General features: G+C 45.3%; 1 protein-coding gene across 12 annotated transcripts in view; it reads right to left on the bottom strand.

The window, feature by feature from the left end:
- The window catches only part of dmd (dystrophin), a 2,299,423-nt gene that overhangs the window by 1,070,477 nt on the left and 1,214,582 nt on the right, over positions 1–14,364 (bottom strand). For all 12 annotated transcript variants that reach the window (XM_070893344.1, XM_070893337.1, XM_070893339.1 and 9 more), the window contains 3 exons: positions 13,920–14,036; positions 6,691–6,828; positions 1,039–1,191 (listed from right to left, as the gene is read on the bottom strand). In XM_070893344.1, the coding sequence (XP_070749445.1) occupies positions 1,039–1,191; positions 6,691–6,828; positions 13,920–14,036 (408 nt within the window). The remainder of the gene's footprint in view (positions 1–1,038; positions 1,192–6,690; positions 6,829–13,919; positions 14,037–14,364) is intronic.

Below are 14,364 nucleotides of genomic sequence, written 5' to 3'. Positions count from 1 at the left end.
CTGAATAGTGATATCAAAATTGGTAACAATAATTTTTCAAAATTTAGAGTCCTTGCACCATAATAATCTTTGTCTTGTAATAGTAAACAAGATTTCCTTAAATTTGAAATAATTTGTTTCAATTCAACAAAGAACCAAATAGCTCCCTATAGCATAAGCATTCCACATTTTTCTCTCTCAGCTAAGCTCTTGATTGTAAAGTTTGAATTTTTTCCCTCGGTTATAAAAATAGTCTGCTTACTTTCAAAATCTCTACATGCTTGTCAATCAAAATGATAAAGAAAATAAAGAAGCAAAAAAAAATTATGGATCATAAAAAAAGGTGATTCTGCCACATGTACATACATCCTGAGAGATGTGACAATGATGCAGTGAAATATGCTCTGAGCAAACAAGTGAGAGAGAGGATACAGTGGTAAGGATACAGTTATAATCAGACAGTCCCAGGATTGTATAACTGTCCAGTAAATATTACTCATCTAAGGACAATAACCAATCAGATTTTTGTAATAAATAATCAATTAAAAAATTCACATAGATCCCAATTACCCAGGCACGACAAACGAGAAGTGCAATTATAGATCTCTGAACTAAGAATGTGAGTCATGAAATACCTAAACTTGTGGCAACTTAAACATCACAAAAGTAAGTCTATTGGAAACAATAACGTTATTAAATCCAAAACTCAGTTAACTTCTCCTTCAAAATCATCACCCCGTAGAATTTTTATTAATATCCACATTTAAGAGATTCAGCAATATTATCATGAAAATTTAAATTATAAGAAACAGCAAATTTCAGATACACAGAAAAAACAAGCTCTACAACATATTCCGGTTCCTGTATTATGGGCTGCCAGCTAAAGCTCAGTAGATACTGATTAAATAACCTGACTAAAAAATTGCATTCAGAAGTCTCAGGATCTACTGTTGAAGAGTAACATCTGTATCCACATCTTCATTTAGAACCGACCAATGTGGTTTTATAATCTGGCAAGAAGAGGAGAAATTCAAACACCTGTTTCTAAAAGAATGTTACCTTCATCTTCTGGTCATCTTTGGGTTCTGGAAGACTGGCTAACCTTTTCTCAATGTCATCCAACCACTGCAAAAGGTTGTCGGCCTGCTTCTTATACTGATACCAATGGGGAGAAATCTCCAGAGCCTTTGTCCTCCTAACAGATCTCAAATCCTGTTTAAAATGTCAACAATTATTCTTTGATAGTCAGTACATAATAAGGGCACAATGCATTAGAAATGTTCATCCTAAATTCACACAACATGTTCATCCCACATTATTGTTTTCCTCTTTGTGTCCCATTCTGAATATTTTGTTAAAAACAATTACTCGATTGTCAGCGAGAAACAAAGTTACCATTTTAGGTCAGTGGCCTTTCATCAGTACTGATGTGATGAAAGGTCATCAGCCTGAAACGTTAACTCTGTTTGTCTCTCCAAAGATGCTGCCTGACCTGCTGAGTATTTCCAGCATTTTCTGTTTATATTTCAGATTTGCAGCATCCGCAGTATTTTGCCTTTGAATGTTGTTATCGGTGTTGTTACCAGGATGATTTTCTCTGTTGAGATGTTTGCTGAAGAAGTCTAAGGGCTGAATTTTCACCACCATTCTGCGCCGTTTTTTGGGGGGAACCGCTGTTTTTTTTTGGAGCAAGCTAAAATCTGCAAGTTTCACCAAAGTTTCTATGCCATCATAAACTACTTACGGCCGATTTTTTTAGCCATCGATTTTTTTGATATCACTGGGGTTGCTGACTGCCGGCAGCACCATTTCTGGCCATTTAAACGAGTTTGGCCTACTAGGAATTTTTTTGAAATGGCGCAGTGCACGGTTCTGAAAAATCTTACGTGAATTTAAGAAAATCGGTGCAGAAGATCGAGTTCCACGGTCCGGGGTAGCAGCGGCTAGCGGCAGGGTCCTTTCGGCCTGGGATAGGAGCGGCACCGGGGGCGGGGGTGGGGGGTCTTTTGGCCCGGGATAGGAGCGGCACCAGGGGTGGGGGGCCTTTCAGCCCGGGATAGGAGCGGCACCGGGGCTCTACAATTGCTCGTGTCTTGTGTATGTTTCACTTTCCAGCCTCAGCCCTTCAGTGTGTCCCTCGTTACCCTGGCAACCTGAGTTTTTTGGCGCAGACCTTAAGCTCCACCCACAGTGCTTAAGGCTATGTGTGCCACTCCAAAATGAAAGTTTATTCAGGCGAAACTTGCAACTTTTTTTGGCGCAGTCGGCCACTAAAAAATCAGGCATACCTCTACAACTGCGCCAAAAATTGGCAAGGTGTAAAATTGGCCCCTAAATCTGATCTAGTAGTTTTTTTTACATTCATTTATAATTTTCACTTTCTTCCTCACAATATTGCCAGGCTCCACTCTCGTCCCCAGGGAAAATAACAGGGAAGGTAGCAGGTGACTCAGGTTGCTTCTCTTAAATCAGTCGCTAAGAAATGCATGAGATTTGTCCAAGTGACTCTCACTAATTCCTTCTCCCTATGAAAAAGTGCCTGATTGAATATATTCACTTGCAGTTGAGAACTTACCATATGGGAATTATGATCATAATCCACATATGATTGTTCCATGGCACTTTGAAATGGAACAGGCCTGGATCCAAATCCTACTGTTCCATCAAATGTGAAGGTGAGGAACTCAGTGATGCAAGATATCAATCCTGTGCTTAGTGAATTTGTTAATCATTAGTTTTGGTGTGAATTTATTCTGAAAGTGTACTTGAATGGTTGAATCCCACAAGTACAATGTCCATCTAACTGGGCAGTTTGATCATTGATAGTTAAGTTATGAAAACAGTGTCACTTTCAAAAGCCTTCAGATTAAAAGTGAGTCACTATTTAACTGTTAAGTGATTGACCATTACTCAGAAATGTTATCAGACCCTTATCTCGAGCATTGACCGTTGTGCCTTTATCATGGGGCAATGATGTAAAGAAGGGTCACGAATTGCCTGCTGCGCATCAAATAGCAGACATGGCCAATCTTCATATAGTTTTCTTGTAAGTTTGTGCGAGTTAATTGCTTACTACAATAGAATCTCACATATCAAACTAATCAATTATTTGAATACATGAATGTTCTTAAACGCAATACTTTGCCAATAAAGGAATAGTCATGTATTATACTGCACTGCACATTGATTTAATAAAACTAACTATTTTAGCATGGTTATTATGATTGCAACTTGAAAGTAACCGATGGGGAAATCGTGGGCAGTGCACCTGCAGTGTTCCGATATGAGCTGCCAGAAGGTGAGGTCCCAACTGGCAGCGCAATCTTGTAAAATGATTCCTTTTCAGCCAACCTTAGATTCAGGAAATCGAACATTTTCATTTCTGCAACCTAATCACAATTCCAGTCATACCATGGTATCAAACAGGTTCAAATACATAGATTTAGCTTGAAAAGAAATTCAGAAAAATGGCACAAACAAGAGTTACGCTCTGATATTAACGCCCCCCCCCCCACCCCAACATGAAATGCGGGAGGGGCGGGACGTTAGAGATATATATGGGGATCGTGTCCCCAACATGACGCACATGCACCCGCAGTCATTTTTACGGCGGTGGATATCGGGATATGAGAGTGTCCAGCCGTGGAGAGCCGGGGCACTTCATTAAAATATTTGATTCGGGCCCCCACGGTGCCTTTGGGAACCCAATTTAAAATTCACATCAGTTGCTGCAAGGTAGCCTCCCAACCCCGACCTCTTTCCCTCCCCTTGATCGTGGCCTCTCTCCCTCCCCCACAAACCCCCCCATACACACACTCCCGATCCCGGTCTCTCTACACTACCGATCACTGTCGTCCACCCTCCCATCGATCACTGTCTCTCTCCCTCCCATAGATCACTGTCACTCTCTCCTTCCCATTGATCACTGTCTCTCTCCCACCTCATGATCATGGTGTCTCTCCGGTCTCTTCCCCCCTCCCGATCCCGGTCTCTCTCCCCTTCTGATCCCGGTCTCTCTCCCCCCTCCCGATTCCAGTCTCTCTCTCCCCTACTGATCCCGAATATCTCTCCTCCTTCCTGATCCCGGTCTCTCTTTCCCCTCGTCCTGATCCCGGTCTCTCTCCCCCCTCCCGATCCCGGTCTCTCTCCCCCCTCCCGATCCTGGTCTCCCTCTCCCCTCCCGATCTGGGTCTCTCTTCCCTTCTGATCCCGGTCTCTCTCCCCCCTCTCAATCCCGGTCTCTCTCTCCCCTCCCGATCCTGGTTTCTCTCCCCTTCTGATCCCGGTCTTTCTCCCCCCTCCCGATCCCAGTCTCTCTCTCCCCTTCTGATCCCAGGTCTCTCTCCCCCTTCCTGATCCCGGTCTCTCTTTCCCCTCGTCCTGATTCCGGTCTCTCTCCCCCCCCTCCCGATCCTGGTCTCCCTCTCCCCTCCCGATCTCGGTCTGTCTCCCCCCTCTCGATCCCGGTCTCTCTCTCCCCTTCCAATCCCGGTCTGTCTCCCCCCTCTCGATCCCGGTCTCTCTCTCCCCTTCCGATCCCAGTCTCTCTCTCTCCCTCCCGATCCCGGTCTCTCTCTCTCCTTCCCGATCTGGGTCTCTCTCCCCTTCCGATCCCAGTCTCTCTCTCTCCCTCCCAATCCCAGTCTCTCTCTCTCCCTCCCGATCTGGGTCTCTCTCCCCTTCTGATCACGGTCTCTCTCCCCCCTCCCAATCCCGGTCTCTCTCTCCCCTCCCGATCCTGGTCTCCCTCTCCCCTCCCGATCCCGGTCTGTCTCCCCCCTCTCGATCCCGGTCTCTCTCTCCCCTTCCAATCCCGGTCTGTCTCCCCCCTTCCGATCCCAGTCTCTCTCTCTCCCTCCCGATCCCGGTCTCTCTCTCTCCCTCCCGATCTGGGTCTCTCTCCCCTTCTGATCCCGGTCTCTCTCCCCCCTTCCAATCGTGGTCTTTCTCCCCCCTCCCCCAATCATGATCTCTCTCCCCCCTCCCTATTGCCAGGGACTGTCCTGAAGGATCCCTGGCTGCAGTCTCCTGCCACTGGTTTTTCCTCCTGGCCTCTGGCTGGAGGCCGGATGGGAAATGGAACTAATAAATGTTAATGAGGTGCTACTGATAAGTTTATGGCACAACAATGATCCTGAAGACACTCGGGGGCTGGTCTATATGCACCCTGAGCTATCTGGAAATCAGAAGGACTGATTCAATGGTATGTTCAAATGATGATCCTGGTCATAGTATGGGCATTGTTGTACGTGTGTGCTTCTTGTGATGTTGACTGGAACAAAAGTGTCATGTGCTCGATCTGAAGCGATTAGCTGCTGCCCCCCAGGAGCCGTGCTTTCACTTTACCATCAAGTGACTGGTGCAAAATAAATGTATGTAAGCTCTGGAAATGCTAGGAGTGATCTTCATGATTTGGTTCTGCTGATTGCAAATTAGCTTCACAGTAAGAGTGTAGAATCTCTGTCTGAGCACTGTGGCCACAGCATAGTGGGAGGCCTGAACAGCTTCAATAAAGCACCACTTGTACTTGTGGAGTCCAGCGGTGCAATAAAACTGCAATTGTCCCACATCGTTGCTCATTCGCGAATGTGTTAAGAAAGCTTTGGCTCTCCTGCAGCCGAAAGAAGAAAACTGGAAGACGCTGCAGATGTCTTCAGCACTCGCCTGGAAAGAACTGGAAGGATATGAACTGAAGGCTGTGGCAACTTTGATGGCTACTCGCAGTGCCATCCAATTTGCAACTGTCTGGAGATCATTCTGTAGGAAATGACACAAGTTGTCACTACCTCCCTGCTCAACCGCAGCCTCTCCAAGGCCCAGTTTAGCAGCAAATCCTCGGATGGTGTACCCAATAATTAGCTCTCGGTGCAACCTTACATTCATGACAGTCTATTACTGCTCATCTTCCTCATTCAAGTCCATATTGGGGAAAAGAGAATGAAGGCCGCATTGGGTTGTGTATTCGGAAGAAGCTTCCGTCAAATCAGCTGCTTCCAGCTAAGCTCCAATACCCAAATGATAAAGATAGAAGTAAAGCACCAAACCATGCTCTGCAGAAGCTCACCATTATTGTTCATCCTGTGAATCTGCAATTATGATGATATTAAGAAGGCTAAGTACTGTTTCACCCGCCTTGTGTGCTTTAATGAAGAGAAACCCGCCCATGGAACATACCGGTATGTTGGAATGGTGAACAATTGGAAAATATATATATACTAAGCTACATTCCTGATTTTGCTGTCACCTTTCTCTCCATTATCCTCACTGTAAGTCTTTACACTAGCCGTAATGGCTAAGCTATGTACAGCGGACCATACAATATTAATCCAATATCATTGGGCAACATAGCGTAAATGATTTTGACACTCAAATTGCACACGATATGTATTCTTGATTCATCCTCGGAAACTCTAGCCTATATATTCAGTTTCATCTGCAGGCCCTCTGGAAAAAGTGCAGTTTTGAGAAATAACCATACAATATCTCACTTGCTAGCAGTGGATAATTCATCATGAAAGGACTCCTGCAGAGATTTATGCTGTTCCAACAAAGTCTGCATTTCTGACAGGAACATTCCAAAAGAAGTACAGGAATGGAGAGCAGCAGAAAATAAGCACACCAATATGCCAAAACACAAAACTATATTTCTTTCCTAGAATTCCGGGGGAGTATGCAGCTGACTTTGTTTCAGGTACTGTTGAGTGATCATACCTTGAGAATATTAAATTTAGCCTGCAGCATCTGTTGTTTCATTCTGATTTCTTCACGCTTTCTCTCATTTGTGACATTCTGTTGCAAAGTGTCTCCCCTTTTCGTCAGTTCATTCATTCTCCTCTCATCATCTTCACTCTGCGGTATTAATAAGAATTGCATGAAACAAATAGGTCACGATCTGGAAACTACAGCATATCCTTCTGCAATGTTAACTTTTCATTTGCTGCCTTCCAGGCTCAGTCGCAGCACTTGTGTCCATTGCTGTGAAGGAGTTTGCAGTAGGTACTCGATTAGTGTGTCATATCAGCCCATAAAACCTACAATCATCCCCTTAATGATGGTCTGAACCAGTACTGAGCAACCATACAAAATTTCCATTGTGTTAGAAATAAATACGGTTCTCACAAGTAATGGTCAGCTCCAATCTGAAAAACAATTCAAGAAAAATGAGGACGTGGCTGGAACATTTATTATTACTGCAGTGGCTGTCATACACAAGTCAGTTGAACTGTAATATAAAAGAGCAATATTAATAGTAATAACCAGGGTAGTAAATAGAGCATCTATAATAAATCCATCAAAATAAAAGTGATATTTTAAATTAAGGAGGGAATTGTGTGGCAGAGTGAATTCGAACCTGGTCCTTTCAGCTGTGGCGATGAACCCAGCAGAGACTGATGGGTTGAAAGTCTCACTTTCTGGTAGCTGTAGGTTTCTATGTGAAATGAGTTTGATATCGAAACCCAACTCAGCATGATAAATGAGTAAAGTAAAAGGAACTCAGATCACAAGTATTCCTCAGGTTTTAGTTTGAAAAAGGTCATTTCGTAAAGGATTAAATTTATTTGAAGTAAGGCTGTAAATATGTTAAATCACATCACATCAAATGATGCAAATGTGATGAAAATAACACAAAACTCTTCTGAAAGCATAAAAAATACTGAACCCTGGAGGTAAAACGTTGATAGTTTTCGCAAAAGAGATTAGCACCTTGTAATCTGAAAAATAATCAGCAGTAGGCATTTCTCACACTGTTTCATAATAAAGGTTCAATTTCAATTTGCTGATCAAGTGTTATTTGGTCCTGCAATTGAGTTTTCATTTTTGAAATAACACGAGAGAACAATTACTAAATGTATTACTTTTCACTGAAATGTAAAAACTGCCATAACCTAACAAGGTTAAAAGGAAATTGTGTAGTTTGTTCTGTGCTGGCTGAATAAGCTCAGTAATTGAACTAAACTGCTGTTAATGGAATATTTGTCATTTTTATGCAAGTTTACAATTACCCAAAGGTCCTAGACCTTATCAAACTCTGCAAAAGATGCTGTTGAACAGTCTCTACTTAGATATGACAAAATAATCATTTGCCATACTCTGACCTTTTCCTTTTGCAGAGCTTTACAGCATTTTGCTAGATTTTGCTCTATAATTTCCCAAATATATATTTGCTCATGGATTAAATGCTAAACTTTGTTTTTTAAATATAGACATCTAGAAACTCGTTTGCCCCCCAAAACAGATGTGGGTTGCAGCAGCACACTGACTTCATGCTGTCTGTTGATTAATATAATCATAGCGTGTAGCCCAGTGCTGAATGCGCTGCAGAGTGGCTGCACACTCAGCAGGGGGCCCACGTTCCTGAGTCGAGCACCAATTAAAGCTGGCCTGCACTTGTTAAAGATTGTCAGCACCTCTTAAAGAGGAAGTGTATTCTGGCTGCAGCAGGTGATTCAACTGGCTGGGGAACAGAGTCAGAGCTGCAAAAAGGACAACTGATGTCACAACAGGAGAGAGAGCGTGCTCCAAGGTTCTCCGGTGCAGTACTGGAGGCCTTGGTGCAAAGAGGTGGACAGGAGGAGCGAGGACCTGTTTCCAAAGGGGGCCCAGAGGCCCTCCAGGCAAATGCAGAAAAGGCAATGGGGGCAGATAGTCGTTGTGGTCAATGCGAGCAGTGTGGCCCCGAGGACCTGGACGCAGTGCAGGAAGAAGTTTAATGACCTCATGTGGTCAAGGTCAGTGAATTCATCTTCAAATGCCTTATCCCACCATCTGCACCACTAGCCTCATACACTGCTCAATGCACCACACCATCACTCACCTACCAACAATCTCTATTAAACAACTCATACCTCACATTCATACCTTTTACTCACCCTCAAACACTTACCACTGCTCATACTCACATCTCACAGCTAATACACACTTTTAGCTATTCAACCTGACAGGCACATCAGCCAAACACATTGCACCACACTCACTGGCACACTTCCCTTTCTCTTGCAGGACAAGGTGGTTCACAACTGGAGACAGCAGGACCTAACCACGGGGGACAGGTACCCTGAAGGAGGAGACGGTGCTGACCATTATTGAGAGGGCCATCGCTGAGCCCGTGGCAAATGGCAAGTCTGAAACAATGCAAGATGATGGTATCCTCCTTCTCACATCCCACTTTACCCTGACCCCACAAACTCTCCTGAGTTACAAGCTGCACATGGTGTAAGCATGCACCTCTTGATTCTCCCCACAGCACCCCGCCCCCCCACCCCCACCACCGCCCATGATCCCCTCACCATAACCTTGTGCCTTTCTCCTTTCAGATAGCCAAGAAGTGCCACTTGGCCAGGCACTGGAGAAGCAGGGAATAGATAATGAAGACACAGCACCAATACTCGATTTCACACTCGCAGCCTCCAGCTCAGATACTGACACTCCGCATACTTTAGAGGATAGGTTAGACACAGGATCTGCACGTGGTGAGACATCGGGCATGAGTGGCCTGCAGCTAGGGCAGGGGGAAAGGGTCGTACAAGTGGAGGGTGAGGTTGCACATGAGTTCTGCTGCAGAGGGCACAGATGAGGACTTCGATGCGGCCTACAGAAAAAGGCTGATGGGGATGCACAATGAAATGCCTCGTACATTGGCAGGCCAGCCAAAAAAGCCCGAGTGCAACGTCAGGGAGCATGGTGGAGTCCGACACCAACCTTGCAAGCGACTTTGTGTAGAGTTTGGAGCTCATGATTTCCAGCATTGAAGTGATGGGCAACTCCATTAGTGCACTTGTGGACATAACCAAGATGCAGCCTCTGATGGTCGATGTCTCAGCTTCCATTGCAGCTCAAGCAGAAACCGCCCAATGTCTGGCTGCTGCAGTGGAAGTTCAGACTGATGTCATGCAAGCTCAGAGTGCTCTCCTGCAGGCGCAGCTTGCTGCCGCACAAGCTCAGACTGCTGCCATCATGGCTGCGTTTACCAGCGTGGAAAGGGGCTTGCAATGTGTCACAGCAGTCTAGCAATCTGTGCTCCAACAGATTACTAGGAATGCTGAGGCATGCCCTGGGGGAATGGGCTGCATGGAGGATGATCCTACTATCCTCGCTCAGAATGATAGCATTCGTCCTCCCACCACTGCCACTCCGTCAGTGCCCCTGCTAGTGCCTGTCAGCCAACCGACCCAGACTGCTGCCACCTATGCCGAGGTGGTTCAATCCAAAGCCGGGGCTTCTAGGCCCCGAGCTGCTCAAGGTTGTCCTGCAAGGCCATCTGCAATGTCCCCGACAGCCTTCCACCAACCATGCTGTAGCCATTGGAGTAACACTGTGTAGGAGCACTAGGACAGGCAAAGGCACTTGTAAGACATACACTAAGGAATGCACAATGGTGATTAGTTGACTTTGTTATATAATATTGGATGGATTGATGTATAAAGTTGGTTTGGAATGTTGCTTTTAGGGTAGCTTTTATTTCAGCACTGTGGCCATAAGGGGGCCGAAATTCACCGTCCCCAAAGGGACGGCTACCGTGGGGTTTGAGCGGGCGACTGAAAAAAATCGATCTGCCGGTGCGGTGGGATGATTTTCCTTCCCCGAGCCATATTTAGCTCAGCGGGGGGGGTATTTGAACGGCGCTGTGAAGCCGTTGTCAAGGAGACATTCCAGTGGAGAGCTCTGCAGTGTGCGGGCCGCTGAAAAGCAGCAAGGACAGAGATTTCCAGCTTCAAAAAGGTAGGCCTTTTCCGAGCGGTGCCCCGCGAGGTATTCGAGTCGGTGCTCGAACGGGACACTGCTGGAGTGTTGCCGCGATCGGGGCCCTTTGGTAGGGGAATAGTTGAATAATTTTAGTGTTTTTATTTAAGATTACAGTACTTATCTTTTAATAGTTTTATTAATTATTTTGGCTCCATTCAACCTGCTGAGCGCTGCTCAGAGGTTTGCACATACTTTTGTACAATGTTCAGGTCTGACTCTTTAGTGGAGGCCTGTGGGCTGCAGAGACCTGCTTGGCATGGTTCACCCTGAGGATGGGAGAAGGGTTGGGAGGGCGATACCTGGTACATCTGCTCAGAAGCAGGGCAGCACCGTGCAGGCAGTGGGCAAGGGAGGCAGCAGCCATGATTTGTTTATTCTGCACCAGACCAGTGTGCCCGCCATCTTCACCGGCCCGAATCAGGATTCCGGTTGGCTGCTTGGGGACAAGGGATATCCCCTGTCCACTTGGCTGCTCAATCCTCTGCAGAACCCCAGGACAGTGCCAGAGCATGCATACAATGACGCTCATTGTGCCACCATGGTGCAGAGGCATCCTTAAGCAGAGGTTCTGGTGCCTGAACCACTCTGGTGGCACCTTGCAGTACTCTCCTCAACACGTCCCCATAATCGTCGTGGTCTGCTGCTTGCTGCACAACCTGGCCACCATGAGAGGACAGCCACTGCAGGTCAAGCCAGCAGTACCACCTGAGGAGGAGGAGGAGGAGGAGGAGAATCCCCGTCGCCCCAGAGCTAGGAGGCGTCGACCCATCGCCACCCTGGAAGGGACGGGTGCAGACTGACCAGCGTCCTCACATCTATGGAGGTGCCTGACACCTCCCCTGCAATCTCCCTCCATGCATTATGTTCTGGCTGTCTGCCAGGTCTCCCCACGTCAGGAAACAGTATTCTTCTTCTGTCCATCAGTGTCTCCAGCTCCCTATCACTGAACCTGTTGGTTCTCCTTACACCGGCCATCCTTCCAACCTCCTTCACCCCCTCAGGGCCTTGCTGCAAACCCTGCCCTTTTAAAAGGCCAGCGAGCAGCTGGCTGGTTAGAAACCCTTACCTGCATGCTGAATTTCTCAGTGGTGATAACGCTCAAATTAAGACAGCCATACCGCTGAAAAATATACCTTGGAAGGGTTCATTAGCGCTGGAACCCATTTGTTCACTTTTGGAGCTGAATATGGGGTGGCCCAGCCACAAAACATTTTCGCCGCTAATGGCCACAAAAAGGTGGGGGGAACATCAGCTTTCCAGCGCTACTGAATTTCGGGCCCAAGGACTCTGTAATGGTCTGGAACAGAGCGATGGTAAGGTGTGTGGCTGTTGTACAATGGGGCTTTGGGGTAGTGTTCAGTTCAACCCTTGTTGAATGCAGCGATCATGGACAGCCCGGCTGGAGGCAGGATGTGTTGGTTGCCTCCTCCCTTCCACTTGCTCCTCCTCTTCCTCCAACCCTCCCTGCCCCCACGGCCCCCACCTCCTTCCTCTGCGAGCAGCTTGTCCTCTTCTTTATTCCCTCTGCTCCATCTCCCTGTCATGCTGTAGGCCAAGGGGAATGGCAACCAGAGCACCCATGGCTGAAAGCAAGTGGTCTGATCAATACCCTTGAAGTCAGAACCAAGGCCTTCTCTATTGCAGCACCACGTCCCGTCACCTCACCAACTTTAAACAGCTCTGGAAAACACTTCTACAAACTTACACAGAGCCAGTAGAAATTAATCAGCAACTAATCTTAGGATTGCTGATCCCTTTAAATATCGCTGGTGGTGTGTATATGCTACTGCTGAACACATGTTCAAACACGGCATTAGCCCCAGCACTGAGGGCGAAAACGGCAGCCCTGGCATCAAATCAGCGTTGCACACCGATTGATGTCACAATCTGCCTCCTCTACATAGTGCACGCTCCTAACTCCTGCCCTCACCAAAATGGCGTTTGGCACGGCCCACACCAGAAGTGCGTGTGTACAGCAAGGATGACTGGCCTGTTGAACCTAATGACCTTATCCTGTTTCTAAAAATTACTCTGTTCTTACATTGCAAACATATGTCAGTGACTTATGTTTATTGGTGAAATATAATTTACCATTTTAAAATCTGTAACAGTAGAATAACTACAGGAAAAGAAAAAAATGTTTTTGTACACTTTTAGTATTCCGTTACTTTCAGTGATGTTAGATATAATTATTTCCCTTATGGGAAAAGTTTTATATTTTATTTTCTCAAAAGAATGAAGCCGAATGCAAGGTGGCTTACTGAGTATTGATTATGTTATACATTAAACAAACATCATGTTGTAGCACTGAGGCAGTATTGTAACAAGTATCTTTACTGTTGAAAGTGAACTTTTAGAGGTAGATTCCTGTTGAGAAGTGCAATAATAGTGTACCAATTACCTCCCTCTCCCTACATCAAAATGACAACCAGATGAGAATTCAAGGATTTGATATGTTTTGGAATAGTCGTACTAATCCACAGCTAAATGTTGGTTACAAATCAGTGCGACTGCTGAGAGATTTGGGCAATTTCATAGCTGTAAGAACAAAGTTACAGCAGTTCAGATAAACCATCTCAAACTCAGGATTCTTTGCTCTTTCCTCCCATCTAATGTTAGTTATATCAACATATTGAAACTTTAATGATGCAATTTTAAAATAGCTGATGATGCACTCATCAGAGCTGCTGTGAGAGAATGCAGAGTATCACAGAGTGATGTGGGTGAATGTAGATGAGCAGCATTTGTAATCTAAACAAATATATGCTACCTAACCAGGCCACTCTAATGAGGATGTTACATGGTTATTTTTGTTGAGACACACAAGGGTATTTAAGGATTTCATATATACACTTTCACATTCTCGTGCATTAATACACATAGGAGTTCCTTTGAATTCCCAGGTCCAAGTTTCTGAAACCTAAACTCTGAATTCAAGGAGTCAGTGGAGAAATGACTGATTTTCTAGCCTTAGAATTCTTCATAATTTAACAGGAAACAACATTTTCTGAATAGGCTAGTGATATCTAGTGACAGAATATCAATCCTGCACCAGCCATCATTATGTTAAATACAATCCAATTGAGACACCTTTAATTTTTTTGCATAATGTCCAGTTGGAAGGTCTGCCATCAACTAGGCATTTGCTCGCATAGCTCGACCTAATACTGCTACTGCTTAACTTCTACTCAACTAACCATATCTTTCTCAAAGTCCCCTTCTTTCAGATTCTCTCCTTGTTGTATTTCTGCTTCAAGTACATCCAGCATTTGCTGCATATTCGTATCAAACTGCTCCAACTCCTTTGGAGATACCTGGAGGATAAGAAAACGCAATAATTAATTTTTATCCGTAAGCACATCTGCCTCCAAACAGTCCGTTTCACAGTAAAAACTGCAGGTGACCGACACAGACTCTACTGAAAATATATAGAACATTTCAAACCATACATTCCTTAAACACACAGGTTTTATGTCTATATATAATTACTGGCATAACCGACCACAGTGATTTCAGTTCAGGATCTGAAGCAGTCACTTCAAAATTCTCTATTCCAGTATAGTTACAGATCATTACCATTACAGGGTCTCCCACTTAGACTAGCAGTGGGCGCTCACAACTTCCGAGAGAAACATGCCCCTC

This window comes from Pristiophorus japonicus, chromosome 11 (genome assembly GCF_044704955.1).
Source record: "Pristiophorus japonicus isolate sPriJap1 chromosome 11, sPriJap1.hap1, whole genome shotgun sequence".
NCBI lineage: Eukaryota > Metazoa > Chordata > Chondrichthyes > Pristiophoridae > Pristiophorus > Pristiophorus japonicus.
The sequence above is the reverse complement of the archived record's forward strand: the minus strand, read 5'-3'. Positions and strand labels throughout refer to the sequence as shown.